Raw genomic sequence first — 24587 nt, forward strand, 5'->3', positions numbered from 1 at the left:
GCTCCATTTCCCCATCAGACTTATAAGACACAGGTTCAAAGATATAACTATTAATAAATTCAGAAGTGTGGGCCCTTTTGAGTGCTGGGCCCTCTGTGACTACACAAGCTGCATGTCCACGAAGCCAGCTCTGGAGTAGCAAAGCCAGGAGCAGAGCCATATAGGACTCCAAAGTCTCTTAACATCACATGGAGTCTCTTCAAATAGCACAGGGCAAGTAGCAAAGGGATTGCAATCTGGGAGGAGAATGATAAGGAGGAAGAAGTGTTTGGGAAGATGGTTGTCAAAAGGACACAATAGCTCAGTTACTTTAGGCAGACGTACAGACTGGCATGAGCTAGGAGATATGACCTGGAAGCAAGCCAGCTCCCAAGGGTTGGACAGACAGTGTCCTAGCTTGTAGATGCTTAGAAAGCATTCCTTTTGGCAGCCAGCATCTACAGAGCACTTTCAAAACGAGGCAAAAGAGAGGCAGCCAGTATCAGGGGTCTAAGAAAGTAATATCTTAACAGGTAGGTCATGTTGGGATGCGTTCCTCAAGAGGCCAGGCAGAAAATCACATTAAGATGGACTATTGGCAAATAGGTAGGACCTACCTAACTATACGGCTGAGGTCAGGGGATGGCCACGATGGAGGCAGGGTCCCTGATCAAGAAACAGACCAGGAGGGGGGAGTCATCATTTAATAGGCACAGAGTTTTTGTTACAAATCATGAAAAGGTTTGGGGTATAAATGATATTGATGGTTACACAACATTGTGAATGTATTTAATACCACTGGGTTGTATATTTATGAGTGGTTAAAATAATATTATGTTATATATATTTTACTATAATTTTTTTAAGCTGCAAAGAAAAAAGACCAGGGAGGAGGCAGACATTCAAAGATCAGAATTGAGGCATATATAATATGAGCAAGGAGAAGTAGATGCCAAATCCTATACCACATGTACTCAGCATTTAATAACATCTTGCCTCTAGACCACATAGAATCACTTCTGGGAGTTCTGCACTTTTCCCTTAAGAAAATAAGATCTTGGGGGATGATGGATGTGATCTGGCTGGGGTGAGGGTAGGGCCTCTTAAAAGCTTTTCCCTACTCTGTTAGGGGAGCAAGAAAGGCAGTTCAGTGTGGACATCTCTGGTGGCCTCTTCACTTGCTTGGACAGGTTTCCTCATCTGAGCAGCTACTATGCCAGCTACTGTGGGACAGAACCTGGGGCTGAGACCATAGAGATCTGGGAAAGAGGGAGGGCTAATTCTGCCACATAAGGGGGGGATCCTGTGCACCAAGCCCTGGCACAGGCCATGGGTAAGGGGCACCTTGAGAACTGCTAAGACCATGGTTTGGGCTTGGAATTGTCTCTCAGAATTCCCCAAGGGTCCTTGGAACCCCAGCCCCAGGTGCCACATGGGATCTAGCTTCAAGTGCACTTGGCGAGAAGGCCTGTATTAGCATCCTAGCTCACCCTTTTAAGAATAATGTCCTTCACCCTTGTGAAATTGGTGGAGTGCATCCCAGGTATCCCTGGCTTAGGAATGAAGGATGTGGTGGACAGGGATGGGAATGTTGCAGGGGGTGGCAAGAGGCTGGGATGAGATAGAGAGATGACTGGGCTGTCATTAGGGATGGAGAGAGATGAAGGATGGCTTAATCAGATGGAGAAGTCTGATAGCAGGAATAATCTATAAAGGATGGAGAAGAGAAAGAGAGAAGAGAGAATTGAGATTTAGGTGTGCCTGCAGTCAACCATTCAACAAATGTTCATTGGGCACCTAAAATGTACCAGACAGTGGTTGGGGCAGCAATGCAGAACTAGACAGGATGTTCAAGGAACTTGGGGTCTAGTGTTGAAGACAGACCATCAAATGAACAGTTAAACCAAACTGTGATGAGCGTTATGACAGGGGAGCTACACAGGGCCAGAGAAAGAAAATGAGTTTATAATAATTAGAATTAGGTTCTGCTGGGGCGCCTGGGTGGCGCAGTCCGTTGAGCATCCGACTTCAGCCAGGTCATGATCTTGCAGTCCGTGAGTTCGAGCCCCGCGTCAGGCTCTGGCTGATGGCTCAGAGCCTGGAGCCTGTTTCCGATTCTGTGTCTCCCTCTCTCTCTGCCCCTCCCCCGTTCATGCTCTGTCTCTCTCTGTCCCAAAAATAAATAAACGTTGAAAAAAAAAAATTAAAAAAAAAAAAAAAGAATTAGGTTCTGCTGTATATAACACACAATCAAAATCACTGTTGCCCAAATGAGGTATATATTTATTTCTCTCTCACATAAAAGAAGTCCAAGGCTGCAATGGCATTTCCATATGTCCTCATAGGCAGGGGCCGTTATTTTTTTGTTCCACCATGCTATCACCTAGCTTCCATCTTCAGTGTTACCTCATGGTCCATGTTGGCTGCTGGAACTCCAGCCATTGTTTGTAGGATGAGGGCTGCAAAAAGGAAGGCAGAAAAGAGACCCCTCCCTGTTGAATCCACTTGCTTTGAGCAGCCTTCTCCAAAGTCCCATACATACATTTCATTAAGAGACTTGGGAATAGGCTGTGCCCAACTTCAAGGGAAATGAAGGCCAGCTAAAATTCAGGTTTTGATAATAAGGGGGAAAGAAAGAATGAATTCCAGGTTAGTTAGTACTCGCTGACACAAGTGTTTTCATCTTTTGCATTCCATATTCCTGAATATCAAAACATGATGTTGAATTCAAGCAGAACTCCCAAAGATTATTATTTTTGGCAATACAGAGTATTCTTTTGTAATGAAAGGCAGAATTCATAAATATATTTAAATATTTCATTTTAAGACCTTGAGCTTATGGGGGGGAGGGGGAAGGTGAATTTTTCTGCCAGGAATGTACTCAACTAAGGAGATCTTTTCTCTGGCCATCAGTAGCCAGAGATGAGCAAACCACCATGAAGATACTCAAGGCAAGGGCAAGGACCCGGGGCCAAACAGTACAAATCAGGGTATCAGGTCAAGTTTGGTCAAGCATACCTTGCTATTACAAAATTATCTCAGTTGCAGAAAAAAAGGAAATTTCTATATTGATAACAGTGGTAGGTGGTGTTTGGGAATTTTTCTGTTTTTCTGCTTCAGCAGTCACTTCTTATTGCCATCTCAGTGCCCGCCACCTGAGTCAATGCTAATAACTATGAGCTGAATGAACACTGGCAATGAATTTGTCTCTGAGAGATTCCCTCTTTTTACTTGCTTTAATATAGAATGACTTGAAATCCATAACTTCAAGTTGCCATAGTATTTCAAAGGAGTCAAGGAGCTGAGTACAAACCTGAAGGTTTAGTTATGGTGCCAGAATTTGGGGTTGATGTCTAGGTTTGGCTCTCTACTACAGGGCTTGCTCCAGGGCCCTCACTTCTAATAAAAGCATTAGAAATAAATTAGAAATAAAAGTGGGCACCATAAATAAGAGCAATTCACTGCTTTTGATTCATCTGTTTAATAACCTCTTTCTTTTTTTAGGTAACCATTTATTTAGTGGGTTTATAATTAGGACAGCCAATCAAAAGTGAGTGACCCCATTACTGTTTTTAAAATGGAAATCAATTCCCAAGTAAGGTTAAGTGTGCTTTTATTCTACTTGAGGCCTTAATAAAAAGCATAAATAATACACATAAATCTTATGAATGCTGAACTCTGAAGGCAATGAAACTGAGCCTATTCCAATATATGAAGGAAGAAGTTAAGATCTATGTGAAGCCTCTGTCCAAAAGGCAATTAGCTGTCATTGCTGGCAGGTTACTCAAGCCAGTGAGAATTGTTACCAAATAATACGTCTCATTGAGGCAAATCATGCCACTGAAAAAGACTTCTACCTGAACTGTTCTTAAAATGCTTTTTGAACAAAAGTGAATCCAAATCTATGATTCTCTCAAATAATTAAAGTATTTAGAAGAATATAATTTACGAAGCATCCTTACTATGTCATCCTGTACATTTGTATTTATTTAAACATTCATTCTTGTCCAAGGTGTTTTCACATCCATGATCTCATTTGGGCTTTACAACTCTAAACATGGTGGTTAGGATAAATGTTGAGTTCAGAGAAGCCAGGTGACTTGCTCAGGCTACACAGCCAAGTATGAGCCATTCCTGAGCTCGCATTGAGACCATGCGTTTGTTTGACAGTCGTGCACACGCTCTGGGCAGGCAGGTGCCGAGGATGCAATCATAGAGACAGTCGCTGCTGCTCTCAGGGAGGAGCTTCAGTGTGTGGACTCGTGAATCAGTCTGCTGGGGTTGGGTCCTGGTTCTGCTACTCACTGTTTGACTTGCACAAATTAATCGCTGTGTGCCTCAGTTTCTCTATCCGTAAAGGGAGAACAAATGAAATATCTACTTCATAGGGTTATGGTGAAAATTAGGTAAATGAATTCTTGCAAAAAGCTTAGGATGGATCTGACCTTGATTAAGTCCTCAGTAAATGTTAGGTCGGATTAGTAGGAGACTCAGACATTAGCTATATAAGCATGCTTACGAGTGTAATGATAGACTTGAGATAAATAGAAAGGAAAGTAACAGTTCTATCAGGGCTTGGGGCTAATAGAAGGTTCCCCAAGAAAATGGCTCTCACTGGAACTCTGAAAGACAAACTGGTGTTAACTATATGGTCATTCCAGACTGAGATTTGGGGTTTTAATTCCTGGATTACATATTCATTTTTAAATATACTGCAACTCTTTTTTTTTTTTTTTAAGGTTTTTTATTTTATTTTTTATTTATTTTTGAGACAGAGAGAGACAGAGCATGAACGGGGGAGGGGCAGAGAGAGAGGGAGACACAGAATCGGAAGCAGGCTCCAGGCTCTGAGCCATCAGCCCAGAGCCCGACGCGAGGCTCGAACTCACGGACCGCGAGATCGTGACCTGAGCTGAAGTCGGACGCTTAACCGACTGAGCCACCCAGGCGTCCCTATACTGCAACTCTTAGTACAATTTATTTAAGACCAATTTGTTGATCTAAAGCATATGGAATCAATTATTTTCTATAGCGAAAAGAGCACAAGCCTAAAAGTCAAAAGACCAAAGTTCTAGGTTTAGGTCTGCCATCAACTCACTGTAAGACTGGGAAGGGTCCTTTAGTCTGCTTCTGGGAATAATTTAGAAGTTCAAAAGAATGTTTTACCTCTAAGCCTACTAGGGTCTGGCTGCAATAAACTGTCCATGGTTTCCCCTTTCCATATGTATGCTGTTTTATCATCATAAAATACTCCAGTCGTTATTTCTACTTGTGAAAATCCTACCCATTCTCTGAGATCCATCCCAAATGTCCAGAGTGATGTGGGGGTGGGACAGAGATGATTTTATCTGCCAATCCTCCTACTTTTACAGAGGAGGGGACTTCCACTGCCCTCCCCACCATTAGCTAGTACAAGAAGACTTCTTTGTTTTGAGGTGAAATTCATATAAAATTAACCATTTTTAAGTGAACAATTCAGTGGTATTCAGTACATTCACAATATTATGCAATTACTACCTTTATCTAATTCCAAAATATTTTCATTGCTCAAAAAAACAAAACGAAACAAAACAAAAAACCCTTACCCATCAGGCAGTTACTCCACATCTCTCGCAGCCCCCAACCCCACCACTGGCAACCACCAGTCTTGTGCTTCTGTGGATTAATTTAAGGAAGACTTCCCTCGACTCCCACCATTCCCAACAAAAATATGACCTTATTCTCACCTAAACTTCCATTCCTTTTCTCTGGCGATACGTTAATTATATACAACTTGAGAGTCTCTCACTCCTTCCCCCTCACCCCAATCCTCCCTGATGTCAGACCCTTTTGCATTAAGGGCGGTGTTCATGCCACATTAAAGTGAATTGTGTGTAGTGGATTTACCATCAGATTTCTCAGCCCTTGACTCTGGTGCCACATATTTACCTACTTGCTTAGGAACTTTGGTGTGGGAAACTGTCCCTCTTAATTGACGATCGCCATATTGTTGTCTCCGACCAGGAAACTGTCTTTGTGCACCTGGAGCTGCAGCACATCAGCAACGCACAGACCTGTGAGGGGTGACAGCGCACAGAAGCACATTAGGGGGCCCCCAGGGTACTTCTTCTTCTCCAAAATTCTTGCATTTGACTTGGAGGAAGAGAAAAAGACGATATTGAGTTTCCTTTGTTTTCCCCCTGTATTTCTCTCTTCTTCTTGAAAGTTCTACTTAGTGATGCTTATTTCTCGAATCAATTAATACTTAGTCTCCTACCATGGGCCACTGTTCTAGCTAATGCAGATACAATAGTGAACAAGACAGGCAAAATCTTCCCCCTAGTCACGAAGACATAAACAATATGTGATAAACTATCAGGCAGTGACACATATAAAGAAGATAAGGTCCGGTACACAGGTTGGTCAGGGGAAGCCCGGAACCTGTGGCAGAGTGAGCCACGGGGCTATCTGGCGGGCAGGCCTTTGTCTTCAACATTCAAATAATGGCCGTAAACAAAGAGGCCTTATTATGATTATTTGTAAAGTTAAAAAAGTACCCTTTTGGTTATAGGAAAAATCAAACTTATATAAACAGTAGAAAGAATGGCATAATGAACCTCCACATTCCCACTACCCAGCTCAGTGATTATTATCAACTCATGGCCAGTTTTGTTTCCTCTGTACCCATCTCTCCTGAACTTCCTGAAATATCTTGAAGCAAATCTCAGTATCACGTTATTTTCTCTGTCAATATTTCAGCATATATCTCTCAAACACAATAACTTCCGTTTTTTTAACCTCACTGTCAAAAACAATGAGAGTTTTTAGTATCATCAAATATCCACTCAGTGTTCACATTTGCACCATTAGTTTGTGAACTTCAGCCACCACCACCACAACAAAACATTAGTAACTTCCATTAGCCTGAGAATCATTTCCTTAAGGCACTGGATAAAAATATTAAGTACACACGCACAACATTTTTTTAGGCACAGTCTGTTCAGCTCCAGGTATAGGCCTGAATGTTCTTAGCTTGCAATGACTGCTAAGACAGGGAATGATGGCAATGCATCCTGGTGATTCATGTGCACTTTTTCCCCTAACACTTCAATATTTTTGGCCACCGTGTAATAGGAGCTGAACACAAGTACATTACTCAGCTGAAAGCAGCCAGCAAATGAGGAACCGAGTACTATGACACAACGTCCATTTGCCCCACATATTTTCATCGGCTCCATTTGGCCATCAGCTTCCCCAGATGTCTACACATTTCTCCATAACTCAGCCACTACAGCCATCCCTCACACAACCTTCTGTTTAGCTACCTTTACTTGTGTTCTTTTTAAAGATTAAGTACTGTATGTACTATAACATTTTCTGTTAGAATTTAATATCTTTGGAACTTTATCAGATTATTGTTCTTTTGTTGCTGTTGTTAGTGCTCTGGTTACAAAATTGCATAGTTTTTTTTTTTTTTTTTTTTTTTTTTTTTTTTTTTTTTTTTTTTTTTTAGCAGTCTGTCTCCATCCTATTTTTCAGTGTAGCCAAAGACATTAATACATTATGGAAACCATTTAATGGGTGAAATATTGAATTATAAAAAATGAAATAACATTTTTTTTAATTTGAGAGAGAGAGAAGGTGTGCACAAATGGGGGTGTGTGAGCTGGGGAAAGGGAGAGAGAAAGAAAAAAAAAATCCCAAGTAGGCTCCATGGTCAGGCAGAGCCTGATGTGGGGCTTGATCTCACAACCCTGGAATCACGACCTGAGCTGAAATCAAGAGTCAGATGCTCAACCAACTGAGCCACCCAGGCACCCTTCAAATAAATATCCTTAAAAATAATTTACAAATGATATTGATTTGCACTGTTACCCATAGTTTGAGGGAAAACTCAGTAATGAGTCCTGTTTTTATCCTCCACCTCAACCTCCCAGCAAATCATAACAGTTTTAGGAAAGTAGGAACTTAAAACTGTGGCTCATATAATGATGGCTTACAAAAACATTAAATGAACAAAATATGTTCAAAAACATATAGATAACTCTTTTTCATACGAGCTTACAATGAGAGTCTAAAATATGCTATTGCCAAAGTTCTGGATAAACTGTCAATAAAATGATAAACACATTGCAATGAATAAACTGCTCCTTAATTCAGTATATCATACTAGCTGTTTACCTTGATTTGAGATGCCAACACCTTGAATTTCCCAGGTAGGTAGAGAATCAGGTAGCGTCAACTCTATCTGATGCCTAGAAAATAAAATATTTCACAGCTATCACACACAGGTGAGCCTTAGTTAACCTGGAACCAATTTAACATGGTCTATTAATCAGAAATGTTTACAGTTTTCACATATGGGCTCTTGAAGCAAATCACAAGAAAACAAAGTTAAATCAGTGACCATAGGTGGGGAGAAAGTCAAGAAAAGAACAAAGGACAACAAGGGACTCCTACATTCTCAGAATGATTGCCTATACACCAATTAAGTTGAAATATATGAAATTGCTGTGTGGGTCAAGAATGTTTGGTTACAGGCATATACATATGGTTTGGCATAGATTGAATGTTTGCATTCCCCCCAAAATTCATACATTGAAATATAATCCCCAGTGTGATGGCATTTAGACGGGAGATCTTTGGGAAGTGCTCAGGTCATGAGGGTGGAGCCCTCATGAACTGAATTAGTGTCCTTACAGAAGGTCCTGGGGAATTCCCTCATTCCTTCTGTCATGGCTATCCGTGAACCAGAAAGTGGGCTCTCACTGAACATTAAATCTGCCAGTGCCTTGATCTTGGACTTGTCAGCCTCCATAACTATGAGAAATAAATGTCTTGTTTATAAGCCACCCAGTCAGTGGTTTTCTGTTATAGCAGCCCAGATGGATTAAGACATGGTTCAACATACTCCCATGTTTTGTTTTCATTGCCCTACTTTTATAAACTGAAAGGGCTATGATAAGTTATCAAATTAAAATTATATTATTTTCAGTGAACTCTACTTTTAAGAAAAGTAGAGTAATCAAAAACAATTGAAACAAAAAGGAATTTTCAGAATATCAAAGTCCATTTAGTCTAAACAGTACATTTCCTAAGTGCCTATCATGTGCATGGCACAGTCCTAAGACTAAATACAGGGATAAGTAACAAGCTGTCTGCCTCAAATAACTTATTCTAGAAGAGGAGAGAAATATGTAAACAAATACATGATCACAGAGGTAATAAGGGCTTCAATACAAGCAGTAAGAATGCAGAGAGATAAGTATTTAATTCTTTGGGGCCACTTTCTGGTGAACCCAGTGTCTGAGTTGGTTGTCAAATGTGAAATGCCTTTTGTTAGGAGTGGAGGGTTAAGAAAGAGGATTTCCAGGAAAAGGTAAGAAAACTGCACAGACCAAGTACTGCTGGAGCACAGAGGGCACAATAAAGGATAGTGGCAAGGGCTTCTGGGAGATGGGCTGGAGCCATTGCCAAGAGCAGTGGATGAGAGGGTCTTAATCTACATTGATTTTGCCTGATGGGTCATGGAGAAATGGTTTTAGGTGGGGAAATGGCATGATCAGATTTGGATTTTAACATAATCACATGGGTGGCTGTGCTTAGAGAGTGAATCAGAGAAGTGGATAGAGCTGGAATCAGGGAGAGTAAAGGAGGCTGTTGGGCATCAGGCAAGTCATGATAACTGAAGAAAAACTGATCATTTCTCAAACCTTATGGATAATCGGTTATTTACAGCGTGTGTTTATAATACAAGGAAAATATTGCCTTCTCTTATTTGTTATGTAGATAAACAGCATTGGAAATACATACCTAAATGGATGATATACATTGTTGGTGTGTTTGTTACACACCAGAGTTTGTTTAGAAGTACTGAAACAACTACACAGAAGTATAATGCCCAGATATCACCCCAAACTACATGCTCAGTATAAGTTCAAGGTAAGTATAAGGTTTAAATAAAAATAAATAAAAATGAATGAACTGTGAAAAAAAAAAAAATCTATATTCTTAATTTGCCTTTTTTTTTTTTTTTTTTTTTTTTGTTTTTATAGACTTTGTACTTCATCTATAAATTTGTTTTGATCTATAGGTTTTGTCAGATTTATAAAGAGAATTTATTAGTTCTATATTTGTACATATTTTAAAAATTTACAATGAAAATAATTCCTTGCTATGTCTTCAGTAGGCCTTTGTATTTTTAAATAAATGAATAAAGTTAGTTGTGAGGATTTCTGAAAAAAAAAAAAAAAAAAAAAAAAAAATAAGTTCAAGGTAAGTGAAATGGCATTCTTCTACAAAGATCAGTGCTCAGTTAACCCTGCTACTGAGGGAAAAACCAGCCTAATAGCCAACCAAATTAACCTTGATCAAATGTCAGTGCTATCTTTAATAATCAAAGAAACCCTCTGAAGATTGACAGACCACTTATATATCATATTTGAATAATTTTTAAAATTCCTAAGGAAAAGAATAAAATCTTAGAATACCTTTTAGAGACATGATGTACTTCCCATAACCCGTTTTCTAAAAAATTGCTTCTTTCAAACATTATTGGGTACCTGCTTGATGGCTCTAAATTAAAAATATGAAAACACAGGGTAAACATAACATACAATAGAGTTACATGTTAAAGCATGATGGCTAACTTTAAATTAAATATTTTAATGAATTTGATCAAACATTTAATTTTTGTAATATCAAAATAGGAAAATAAAATCCTCGATTTAAGGTGTCTAATATGCATTACATGCAAAAAGCAAAATACAGAATGGTAACCTCCCATAGGTATAAAACAAAATGTTATACAGAGATACAGCTACAGGTGTAGACATAAATATTTACATAGGCAGAGAAAATTTCTGGAAAGATAAAAAATTTTAAACAATGGCAATGTCTTAGAAAGCAGGTAGTACAGGGGTCAGGAATTTTTACCTTGTACTTCACACTCTTCTATTACAGTATTGTTTTTGTAATGAAAACTAGTGCAAATTTTTAATAAAAGGGTAAAGAAGGATGTGCCAAAGCAAATCAACAAAAGGCAAGAAAGGATATGAAGAAACAATAAGGAAGCATATTCAATAGAAAATATAAGAGAACATGAATAAGTATAAACTCAACAAACTTGAGTGGGCTTAAAACATCTCATTAAAAGTTAGACATTCTCAAAACAGGTTAAGAAAAGAAAACTTATCTAGAAACAGATTTAAAAGCTATACACACAGCACCAAGTGATAGAGAAAAGTTTAAAATAAAGGGATAGAAAACCATATACAGGCCAAATACTGACAAAAGATAAGCTAGTAGTTAAATAATAACTTCTGATAAAACAGAATTCAGAACAATTTAAATGGGGTAAAAAAATATTTTATGTGGATAGAGTTACATTTTGCTAGAAAGAAGAGGTAGGCATAAACTATGTACGTAAGAACACAGCTTTGAAGTACATACAGCAAAAACTGTAAAAAATACAAGGAGACACCTGAATCAATAATTCATATAAAAAATAAATGTAGTTAACTTACAAAGTTAGAAAAAGAACAATAAAACAAAAAAAAAGTAGAAGGTAGAGATTAATGGACCATATAAAACAGAAAACAATTATAGACGTAATCAACAAAACTAAAAAATTGTTTCTTTAAAAAGATCAATATAATAGAGAAAGCTCTGGCAAGTTTGAGAAGAAAAGAGGACATGAATTAACATGGAAGGCATTATGCTAAGTAAAATAAGTCAGGCTAAGAAGGACAAATATCATATGATTCCACTCATAAATGAAATCTAAACAAAACAAAAACAAAACAGTAAGCAAACAAAAAGCAGGATCAGACCTATAAACACAGAGAACAAACTGATGGTTGCCAGAGGGAAAGGAAGTAAGGAGTTAGAAAAAAATGGGTGAAGGGGAGAGGGAGGTACAGGCCTCTCCAGACAGGCAATGAATAAGTCATGGGAACACAAGGCAGAGCATAAGGAAAACAGTCAACTGACAGAGCTTTTTTTAATGTTTATTCTTAAATATTTTGTTGATTTTCCTCTAAATTTTATTATTTGGCTTTTTTAAGCCTATAGGTTATATTACTTTCATATATTTTTTAACTAATAAAAATATTTTAATCATATGCATTCATAAGTTTAGAAAGATTTCCCAGCAATTCACTATTATTGAAGATTTAAGATAAGTTTTATATTTTAAAATATTTTTCAGAGCTTACTTGTTTATATACTTTTATAAGTTCATGGAAAGGCACAAAGAAGTTATTAAATCCTTTTTTTAAAAAAAGTTATTTAACAAGGAAAAAAATTGTAAGTATGAGAGGTAATAGATGTTAACTGAACTTACTGTGGTAAACATTTCACAATATATACATAATCCAAATGATTACGTTGTACACCTTAAACTTACACAATGTTATATGCCCATTATATCTCAATAAAATTGGAAAAAAACTAAAAATAAAAAATTTAAAAAATAATTTAAAAGTTACTGACTTTTTAAAGCACCAGATTAAACAAACATTGCAATATTTTTCTTAATTATGATCATGCCTTAACTTGCATGATCTGCACAGTAGGGCAGTTAAGTAGAATTCAGATGAAACCAAGGAAAATAGGTGGAAAAGGTTATTAAAATTAAACAAAATTGTAATAAGTTGTACTCATCAGGATTTTCCACGAAACCATGTGAAATTGAAGTAAAGGAAACTCTTTTCTGTATATACTTACTGGGATTTCTTCTACTTCTAAAATTTCTTATTGGTTATGCTTTATGGCAGAATCAATAATGATATTTTGATTCTTCAAAGTCTCCTATTGTCTTTTTGCAAGATTTTAAGTATCATGTGTGGTCAATGATGTGTGTACAAAGTGAGTATCACAGAATCATTCCGTCAAATATTTCCATTTCACAAACTAGCTCTTAGAGGATAAATAACGACCTGCAAACGCTACACACTGAGTTAGTGAGAAAGCTGGTCAGTGGGACTAGTGGGACTAGTGGTATCCAAACTAGTATTATTGCCACTGACCACTCTGTTTTTTTCAAGCCAAATTGGCAGGAGTTCATACTTCATCTTTCCTACATGAAGCCAAATTTGGAAGTACTTCTTCCAATGGCAGCACAGACTCTGCTTGGCACCCTCTTACTGTACTGCACACAAAACAGGAGCGCTTACACATACCATGCCTTCCAATCATTACATGGATGTAAGACGTGTCCTCCCGCAGTTTATTTGCCAGCTCACAACACTGAGAGAAAGCTCTGGAACAACGTGGGCCAAGGGTAATCTTTGCAGCTCTCTGCTCACAGCTCTCCTCGCTTTTAAAGGCTCCGTCATAACAGCACTTCTGGATCAATGGGTGTTTGAACGTGGATGCTGAGATAATACAACTGCTCTTAGTCAAGTACAGATTCAAAGTCTTGGGGCTAGACTTACAGGCCCTGGTTCATCTTCCTCCCTGGTACCCCCGGCTCCACCCCCTCCAGCACCAATGGTCAACCAGCCCCTGCTGGAACAGCTATCAGAATGGGAAGCTGCTTCCTCTCCAGGCAACCTGTTCCATTTCAGAGAGCTCTAATTGCTGAAAAACTCTTCCTGACATCTTCTAAATCAAACTCTCACTCCTATTTCTTTATAGGTACTCATAGAATTAATCCTCTTGTGCAGCAAAAGTCACATAACCACCACTTCCTTGAATATTTGAAGACAGTCATCATGACTACCTAAATCTCATCCTTTCTCCAGTAAACATCCCTGAGGCTTTTTTATTTGGACCATGTTTTCACAGGATATGGTTTCAAAGCCCTTGTACAGTCACTCTCCCCTGGACACGCACTTGGCCAAGAAGGTCAAGCCAGCCAGCACAAAGTCTGAGTGAGTGAATAGAAGAGTAAGAACTTTCACTGAGGCTGCCCTCCTGTTTTCTCAAAAACCTCTGAAAGGGACCTTAGACTTGGTCATGTCTTCTCTGTCATTTAGAAAGGAGGAAATAATAGTACAGATAGGGGAAGAGACTTGTCCCAGTGGGTGTAGCTGCTAAGAGGCAGGCCCGGGGCTGGAGCTAAGAGGCAGCATCATGTAGTGAAAAGGCCACTGGGCCACAGAATAGAAGCTCTGACACTTGTGGCTGCCCCACCTCTTCCAGTCATCTGGACTTTGCAACACAGTTCAGTTTTCAGAAACTCATTTTGCCATCATTAAATGATTATAGTTTCTGCCTAGCCTCGGTCAGAGTGTGGCTTTGGTGAGAAAGAGCTTTAAAAAGAATAAAGCACTGGGGCACCTGGGTGGCTCATTTGGTTAAGTACCTGACTTCAGCTCAGATCATGATCTCGCGGTTCGTGGGTTTGAGCCCTGCATCAGGCTGTGTGCTGACAGCTCGGAGACTGGAGCTTACTTTGGATTCTGTGTCTCCCCCTCTCTTTACCCCTCCCCTTCTCACTCATTCTCTCTCTCTCTCTCTCTCTCTCTCTCTCTCTCTCTCTCTTTCACTCAAAAATAAATAGGCATCAAAAAATTTAAAGCAATAAAAAATAAAAAGAATAAAGCATTAAACATTAGTTCCTCCTAAGCTAAGTGCTTTAGCTGTACGATCTCATTCAATTCTCCTAAGAGCAGAGCAGAGAGAAATTATCTCCATTTAACTTGGCAAAGATCACTTAGCTGTAAGTAGTAAGCTGAGACCCAAACCTGGTCTCTAATTCTAAAAACATTGTTTTATGTGATGCCTTCTAAATATGCTTTTGTGGCAAATCCCTGCTGGAAATGGGGGGGGGGGGGAGCTTTATAATAATATTATTATCATCATTATTCTACTAATAATATTATCGTCATTATTATTAATGACATATACTAATGACAATATTATCATTGTTATTATTAAAGCACAATATCTGTAACTCCTTGACATTATTGATAGTATAACTGAAATGTAAGTGCTATATTAAAATCAGTTCTCTCTCTCTGTCTCAAAAATAAATAAATGTTAAAAAAAAAAATTTAAAAAAAGGGGCGCCTGGGTGGCTTAGTCGGTTGAGCGTCTGACTTCAGCTCAGGTCACGATCTCACGGTCCGTGAGTTCGAGCCCCGCGTCAGGCTCTGGGCTGATGGCTCAGAGCCTGGAGCCTGCTTCCGATTCTGTGTCTCCCTCTCTCTCTGCCCCTCCCCTGTTCATGCTCTGTCTCTCTCTGTCTCAAAAATAAATAAATGTTAAAAAAAAAAAATTTTAAATCAGTTCTTTCACACGCATCTTCCAAGTGACCCGGACAGGTTCTGAACATCCAAAGGATAGAAGTAGTGCCCAGCAGAGCACAGCAGTCACTAGTGTAGTGGGCTCTGCTGTCAATCTGACCTGTGCCACTCACTATCCCAAGATGTTGGGCATGTTACTTAGTATTAAATTCTCTGGGCCTTGATGATTTCATCTGGAAAATGGAGGTAATAAGAGTACCTACTGCATGAGATTGGTGTGAGTGTTTAAGGAGAAAATCTGATTATGAGGCATCCACAGTGCCTGGCATGTAGTCAGTCCTCAATTAGCATTAGCTATTATTTCAACCTAAAGTTCATCAGACCTAGCTTTTGTGAGAATGTGGGGGGAAGCTACACATTTAACTGCTGCACCAGCTACTCTGAGAGAGAGAGGAAGATCTATGAGACAATTAGAAAGCAACTCTATCATCACTATAGAGAATGGCTATGGTGGTGACCTATTTCTTTTAAGTTAAGACTCTGCGAAGTAAATGTGTGTTAATTTAACCAGTTTGCTTTACTCCTATAAAGAGCAAAAGCTGGGTGTGCCTACAGATCTTTTCATCTGGTCTACATCAATTAGCTAGAATGAGAAAATGTAGCAGATCCTGGATCACTTCATCATAACCTCTGAAAACAACATGAAAACTTTGGAGCACCTAGACTTTCTATTTTCTCTTTTAATTCTCTTCTTGATCTGGGAATTTTCTCCAACAATCCACCTGTTAAAAAACAGAGAGAGAGAGAACATACCTCAGAATAAATGCTTCCATCAGATTATCTAAATTACCAGTTCACAGAATGGACTGTGTATATTTTATCAGAGATCTGTTCTATTTCCCACAACAATTCTGATCTGTATACCCGTAAAACAGAGATGTATAAGAGCAGAGTAAGCATATTTTTTGGTAGCACTATTATTATTTGTTCTTTGCTAAAGTATGACCTCAAGAAGCTCAAACATAATAAGACAGAAAGCATCAAATACACACATTTTTAAGGTGTTTGTTCATCTGTTTAAAACACTTAGTGAGTGCCTTTTGTCTCCCAGTTAGGAAACAACAAAAATCAGTAAAATCCTGTCCCTATCCTGGATATCACAAAAATCTAAAGACACGAAATATGGTGGCACAAAAACAGACACTCAGATCAATGGAACAGAATAGAGAACCCAGAAATGGACCCATAAACGTATGGCCAACGAATCTTTGACAAAGCAGGAAAGAATATCCAATGGAATAAAGACAGTCTATTCAACAAGTAGTGCTGGGAAAACTGGACAGTGACGTGCAGAAGAATGAACCTAGACTACTTTCTTACACCATACACAAAAATAAACTCAAAATGGATGAAAGACCTACATGTAAGGAAGCCATCAAAATCCTCGAGGAGAAAGCAGGCAAAAACCTCTTTGATCTTGGCCGCAGCAACTTTTTACACAACATGTCTCCAGAGGCAAGGGAAACAAAAGCAAAAATGAACTATTGGGACCTCATCAAAATAAAAAGTTTCTGTACAGCAAAGAAAACAATCAGCAAAACTAAAAGGCAACCAACAGAATGGGAGAAGATATTTGCAAACTACATATCAGATAAAGGGTTAGTATCCAAAATCTATAAAGAACTTACAAACTCAACACCCAAAAAACAAATAATCCAGTGAAGAAATGGGCAAAAGACACGAATAGACACTTCTCCAAAGAAGACATCCAGATGGCCAACTGACACATGAAAAAATGCTCCACATCACTCATCATCAGGGAAATACAAATCAAAACCACAACGAGATACCACCTTACACCTGTCAGAATGGCTAATGTTAACAACTCAGGCAACAACAGATGTTGGTGAGGATGTGGAGAAAGAAGATCTTTTTTGCATTGTTGGTGGGAATGCAAGCTGGTGCAGCCACTCTGGAAAACACTATGGAGGTTCCTCAAAAAATTAAAAATAGAACTACCCTAGAACCCAGCAATTGCACTACTAGGTATTTATCCAAGGGATACAGGGATGCTGTTTTGAAGGGGCACATGCGCCCCAATGTTTATAGCAGCACTATCAACAATACCCAATGTATGTAAAGAGCCCAAATGTCCATCGATGTATGAATGGATAAAGAAGGTGTGGTATATATACACAATGGAGTATTACTCGGCAATCAAAAAGAATGAAATCTTGCCATTTGCAACTATGTGGATGGAACCCGTAAAACAGAGATGTATAAGAGCAGAGTAAGCATATTTTTTGGTAGCACTATTATTATTTGTTCTTTGCTAAAGTATGACCTCAAGAAGCTCAAACATAATAAGACAGAAAGCATCAAATACACACATTTTTAAGGTGTTTGTTCATCTGTTTAAAACACTTAGTGAGTGCCTTTTGTCTCCCAGTTAGGAAACAACAAAAATCAGTAAAATGGTATTAAAAAATCAGATGGTATTATGCTAAGCAAAATTAGTCACTCAGAGAAAGACAAACATCATATGACTTCACTCATATGAGGACTTTAAGACACAGAACAGATGAACATAAGGGAAGGGAAGCAGAAATAATATAAAAACAAGGAGGGGGACAAAACATAAGAGACTTAAATATGGAGAACAAACAGAGGGTTACTGGAGGGGTTGTGGGAGGGGGGAAGGGCTAAGTGGGTAAGGGGCATTAAGGAATCTACTCCTGAAATCATTGTTGCACTATATGTTAACTAATTGATATAAATTTAAAAAATAAAATTAAAATTAAAAAAGAATTAAAAAAGAAAGACATGAAATTGGGGTTTCATTCTATTAATATTATAAAGTCAGACTGAGTATAAAGGGATTGTTAGGTGCTGAATTCAGTTTTCCTCCACAAATTCATATGTTAAAGTCCTAACCCCCTGTACCTCAAAATATTTGGAGATGAGGTTGTTAAAGAGGTAATTAAAGTTAAATTAGGTCATTGGGTGGGCCTTAATCCAATATGGGGTGGGTCCTTATAAGAAGAGATTAGAACACAGATACACACAGAAGAAAGACTGTGTGAGGACTCAGGGAGAAAGTGGCCATCTGTAAGCCAAGGAGAGAAGGCTTAGAAGAAATCTATCTTACTGACACCTTGACCTTGAACTTCTAGTCTCTAAAAACTGTGGGGAAACAGTTTCTGTTGTTTAACCCACCCGGTCTGTACTACTTTGTTTTGGCAACCCTAGCAAATTAGCACAGGAGGAGAGGTCATTCTCCAAGGCCAGCTTGGGAGTGGGGTTGGAAGAAAAGGTGAAGCTTGAGCTTTTATGGCAAATGATAGGAGAAAGGCATGCCAGGAAGTGGTTTGACAGAACAAGACCCCCTCTAAGGTGCTCCCCAAGAAGACAAGTGAGGTCTGATCACAGGGCCCTAAAGCAATGCAAGAAAGGAAAAGATCCAGAAGCAGTTTAATCTGACCTAAGACAGACTCTCTTCCTTAGAGGGACGTGGATGCTGGTGGGGGGGGTTCATGCAGAGTGCTGACAAGCTTATCAGAAATGTGTTGTGGGAGTAAAGGATGGAAAAAGATATCCCATGCAAATGGTAATCAAAAGAGAGCAAGGGCAGCTATACTTAGACAAAATAGACTTTAAGTCAAAATTGTCACAAGAGACAAAGAAGGATATTATATAACGATAAATAAAGTCAATCTACAGGAATATATAACAACTAAAGATGCATCTAACATCAGAACACCTAAATATATAAAGCAAATATTGACAGAACTGAAGGGAGAAGTAGGCAGCAATATAGTAATAGGAGGAGACTTCAGTATCACACTTTCAATAATGGGTAGAACATCCACACAGAAAATCAATAAGGAAACAGAGGACTTAAACAACACTATAGACTAAATAGACCTAACAAACATATACAGAGCATTCTAACCAACAACAGCAGAATATATATTAATCTCAAAGGCACACAATCCTTCTCCAGAATAGATCATATGTTAGGTCACAAAATAAGTTTTAACAAATTTAAGAAGACTGAAATTATACCAAGTATCTTTTATGACCACAATGGAATGAAACTAGAAGTCAACAACAGAAGGAAAACTGGAAAATTCACAAGTATGTGCAAATTAAACAGCATACTCTTGAACAACCATTAGGTCAAAGAAGAAATCAAAAAGGAAATTAGATAATACTTCAAGAAATAAAAACAAAAATTCAACATGCCAAAACTTATAGGATGCAGCAAAAGCAGTACTAAGAGGGAAGTTCATAGCAATAAATGCCTAATTTAAGAAAGAAGACAGATCTCAAATAAACAACCTAATGTTACACTTCAAAGAACTAGAAAAAGACCAAACCAAATCCAAAGTCAGTAAAAAAAAAAAAAATAAATAAATAAATAAAGAAAATAACAAAGATTACAGCAGAAATAAATGAAATATTAAAAAAAAAATCAATGAAACTAAGACTTGGTATTTTGAAAAGATAAACAAAATTGGCAAACCTTTAGCTAGCCTAACTAAGAAAAAAAGAAGACCCAGATAAGTAAAATCAGAAATGAAAAAGGAGACATTACAACTGATGCCACAGAAATAAAAAGGATCATAAGAGACTACTAACAAACTGGATAACTCAGAAGAAATTAAATGGATAAATTCCTAGAAACATAAAACCTACCAAGATTAAATCATGAATAAACAGAAGGACCAAAAAACCCTATAACTAGTACAAATTTTGGGTCAATAATCAAAAACCTCCCTGAAACCAAAAGTCCAGACCAGATGGCTTTACTGGTAAATTCTACCAAACATGTAAAGATAAATTAATTCCAATCCTTCTCAAACTCTTCTCAAAATTAAATAGGAAGGACACTTCCAAACTCATTTAATGAGGCCGAAATTACCATGATACCGAAGACAAAGACACCAACAAGAAAATAAAATTCCTTGATGAATATAAGTACAAAAATCCTCAACAAAATACTAGCAAATAGAATCCAACAGCATAGGAAAAGGCTCAAACACCATGACTAAGTGGGATTTATACCTGGGATGTAAGGGTGGTTCAAAATATGAAAATCAATTAATGTGATACACCGTGATGCACCACATTAACAAATAAAGAAATAAAAGCTACACAATTGTCTCAATAGATACAGAAAAAGCATTTGACAAAATTCATCCTTCTTTCATGATAAAAAAGTCTCAACAAACTGGGAATAGAAGGAAAGTACCTGAACATAATAAGGGCCATATATAAAAAGCCCACAGGTAACATCATACTAACATCATACTCAATGGTAAAAAACTGAAAAGGGGGCGCCTGGGTGGCTCAGTCGGTTGAGTGTCTGACTTTGGCTCAGGTCATGATCTCACAGCTCGTGACTTCGAGCCCCTTGTCGGGCTCTGTGCCGACAGCTCAGAGCCTGGAGCCTGCTTTGGATTCTGTGTTTCCTTCTCTCTCTGCCCCTAACCCACTCACGTTCTGTCTCTGTCTCTCTCGAAAACAAATAAACATTAAAAAAAAAAAAAAGAAAAAACTTAAAAGCATATCCTTTAAGATCAGGAACAAGATAATGATTCCTACTCTCCATCATTTCGATTTAACATACTGCTGGAAGTTCTAGCCAGAGTGATTAGGCAAGGAAAAAAAAGGCATTGAAACCATAAAGGAAAAAGTAAAATTGTCCTTGTTTGCAGATAAAATGGTTATATATATAGAAAAAAAACCTGCATAAAAAACTATTACACTAATAAACTTATTCAGTAAAGTTGCAGGATAAAAAAAATCTACATAATCAGTGGTGTTTCTATACAGTAACAATGAACTATCCAAAGATGAAATTATGAAAACAATTTAATTTACAATAGTACCTCTCCATAAAAACCTTAAGAATAAACCTAGTTAAGGAGGTGAAATATGTGCTTGCTGAAAGCTACAAACACTGATGAAAGAAATGAAAGAAGACACAAACAAGTGGAAAGACATCCCATGTTCACAGACAAGAAGACTTAATATTGTTAAAATGTTTGTACTACCAAAAATGATCTACAGATTAGATGCAATCTATCAAAGTCCCAATGGCATTTTTTTTATAGAAACAGAAAAAGCAATTCTATAGTTCATATGGAAGCACAAAAGACCATGAATAGCCAAATCAATCCTGAGAAAGGAGAATAAAGCTGGAGGTATCACATTTTCTGATTTCAAGCGATATTACAAAGCTACAGTAATCAAACAGTATGATCCCAATATAAAGACAGACATGCAGACCAATGGAACAGAATAGAGAGCCCAAAACCAAATTCATGCATATATGGTCAACTGATGTTCAATAAGAGTGCCAAGAGTACACAATGGAGAAAGAAGTTCTCTAACAAATGGTGTTGGGGAAATAGGATGTCCACATGCAAAAAAATAAAATTGGGCCCTTGTTTGATACCATATACAAAAATCAACTCAAAATGAATACAGATGTAAATGTAGGATTTACAACCCCAAAATTCCTAGAAGAAAACATACGGGAAAAGCTTCATGACATTGGTTATAACAATGATTTCATGGATATGATATCAAAAGCACAGCAACACCATTTGCAATGACATGCAAGGAGCTAGAGTGTATTATGCTAACCGAAATAAGTCAGAGGAAGACAAATACCATATGATTTCACTCATATGTGGAATTTAAGAAACAAAATAGATGAACATTTGGGAGGGGGGCAAGAAAGAGAGAGGGAAACAAACCATAACAGGCTTTTAACAATAGAGAACAAACTGAGGGTTGATGGAGGGAGGTGGGTGGAAGATGGGCTAGATGGGTGATGGGTATTGAGGGCACTTGTTATGATGAACACTGGGTGTTGTATGTAAGTGATGAATCACTGGATTCTACTGCTGAAACCAGTATTGCACTGTATGTTAACTAGAATTTAAATACAAATTTGAAGAAAAAAATATTTCTGAGGAGCTACAAAATAAAAATAAAACAACAAAAGAACAGCAACAGAAACGATAAACAGGTAGAATCGCATCAAACTAAAAAGCACAGCAAAGGAAGCAACTAACAGAGTGAACAGGCAACCTAGGAAAGGGAAGAAAATATTTGCAAACTATATATGTGATAAAAGGTTAATCTCCAAAATACATAAAGAACTCCTACAACTCAATAGCAAAAAAACCTAATAACTCAATTGAAAAGTGGGTTAAGGACTCCAATAGACATTTCTCCAAAGAAGATATACAAATGGCCAACAGGTATATGAAAAAATACTCAATGTTACTAATCAGAGAAATGCAAATCAAAACCACAATGAGAAATCACATCTGTCAAACTGGGTATGATGAAAAAAAAAAGATAAATGTTGGCAAGAATGTGGAGAAACTTGAACCCTTACACACTGTTGGTGGGAATGCAAAGTAAGGCAGTGAAAAACAGTATAGAAGTTCTTCAAAAAATAAAAATAGAACTACCATATGATCCAGCAATCCCACTTCTAGATACTTATTATCTAAGAAGAACTGAAATCAGGATCTCAAAGAGATACTAGCACTCCTGTGTTCATTGTAACACCCATTCACAAAAGCCAAGGTATAGAAACAACTTACATGTCCATTAACAGAGGAATGAATAAAGAGTGTGTATGTATAGTATTCCATTGTGTGTATGTATATTACACACACATTATATACATATACACACACACACACAACATATATGTGTGCGTATGTATACATGTACTACTATTTAGCCTTAAAAGAGAAGAAAATTCTGCAATATGCACTAACATGGATGAACCTTGAAGATATTAAGCTAAATGAAATAAGCCAGTCACAGAAAGGCAACCAGCATGGTTCCACTTATATGAGCTATCTAAAATAGCCAAGTTCATAGAATCAAAGAGTGGAATGGTGGTTGCCAAGCGCTGGAGGAGGAGACAATAGGGAGTCACTAATCAAAAGGAATAAAGTTTCAGTTAAGCAAGACAAATAAGCTCTAGAGATCTGCTGTACAACACTGTACCTATAGTCAACAATAATGTATTTAACACCTCACTTAATTTGTTAGTAGGGTAGATCTCATGTTCGGAGTTTTACCACAATAATATAATTTTTTTTTTTTTTAGTTAAAAAAATTACGCAGTGGAACAGGGAGGATTTGGAGGGAAAATTAGTATGGGTCCAGGAAAAGAGGTGTATTTTCATAACAAGAATATTCAGGTTAGTTGGTTGAAAACAGTTAATTACCATCTTGTTGGGAGTCATCTCCATTTGCATTGGTGAGGACAGTGAGTCCTGCTAAGTCAAACACTTCAGCATTATTCCTGCCACCACTTCCTCCACAGTCCTGGCCACTTTTATCAAAAGATTGCAGTATCTGTTGAGAAAGGAAATCATTCCCCACCCCCCAAGAAAAACAGTTAGTGGCCATTATGAGGAATTCTTGAATTGGGGATAATGTTAGTTGTAAGTCTCTCACTTATTAAATGTTAAAATCTAGTTCCCTGGTTTTCCCAAACCCTACTGCATTTCACTGGGTTTCACTTCTTGAATATATACTATCAAAATTCATTCAATAGAACTTTGATATGGAAGTTCTTAGGAAACAGCTTACATTCTCCCTTCTTAGAGCTTTGTACAGTACATTGAATTAATAAAATATCCTTTGCACAAGTGTATGAGTGAATGAATGAGTAAACAAAACATTCACTACCTCTCATGGTCCTTTTCTAGCTCTAAATTTTGAGGGGGATCAGACCGCATGTTTTGCTCTACCCAACATAGGGCAGAGCATTAAAATCGGTTGGGGATACCCAGCGAATTGTTTTTGATGACGAGGGTTGGCTCCTCTGAAGAGTTTGTGACCATGACCCGAGTGGCCCCTGAGAGTGGCTGGGGAAGGGGCAGGAGCAGACAAAACAACTATTCATGGCCACAAAGTCTCCCCCCACCCCCTGTTTTTCTGCTCCCCTCTCCATACCTCTTCATTGACTTTAATATATTCAACTCACCAAAACCCCAGCATTTTTATTCATATCCCTGCCCTGGAGTAAGAAATTTAATTTTATAGATTTGCTTAAAAGGTATCCACACACACGTGCTGCTCTCTGAGAGTCAATGATGTTATTTTTAAAAAATGGTTTAGTAAACAAGATGATGTCATCAGTCTCTGAAAGGAAGCTAGTTTGGAATTGATTGCATCTGAAGGTTTCTGAATGTGGATCTAATTACATTTTAGTTTATTCCCAGAGAAAACTGCATTTTAGCATTTAACTGAAGATATTCCCAAATAAAGTGTGTTCATATAAAACAAAATAAATTGGAGAGTAAATTAACTGGATAATTATCCTTTATATGTCTAAAAGGATAACCAAAATGGGTAACTCAGATCAAACAAGTTCACTCGATTATATCCTGT

General features: G+C 37.8%; 1 protein-coding gene across 1 annotated transcript in view; it reads right to left on the reverse strand.

Moving 5' to 3' along the window:
* Positions 1–2235: 2235 nt before the first annotated feature.
* The window catches only part of LOC132663000 (complement C5-like), a 58512-nt gene continuing 36160 nt past the window's right edge, over positions 2236–24587 (reverse strand). Inside the window, exons 16-22 of the mRNA XM_078436177.2 lie at positions 23417–23546; positions 15869–15931; positions 13140–13334; positions 10449–10533; positions 8140–8213; positions 5912–6032; positions 2236–2438 (exon numbers count right to left, since the gene is read on the reverse strand). Of these exons, the coding sequence (XP_078292303.2) occupies positions 5947–6032; positions 8140–8213; positions 10449–10533; positions 13140–13334; positions 15869–15931; positions 23417–23546 (633 nt within the window). The 3' untranslated portion in view covers positions 2236–2438; positions 5912–5946. The remainder of the gene's footprint in view (positions 2439–5911; positions 6033–8139; positions 8214–10448; positions 10534–13139; positions 13335–15868; positions 15932–23416; positions 23547–24587) is intronic.

This window comes from Panthera onca, chromosome D4, assembly GCF_046562875.1.
Source record: "Panthera onca isolate mPanOnc1 chromosome D4, mPanOnc1 haplotype 2, whole genome shotgun sequence".
NCBI lineage: Eukaryota > Metazoa > Chordata > Mammalia > Carnivora > Felidae > Panthera > Panthera onca.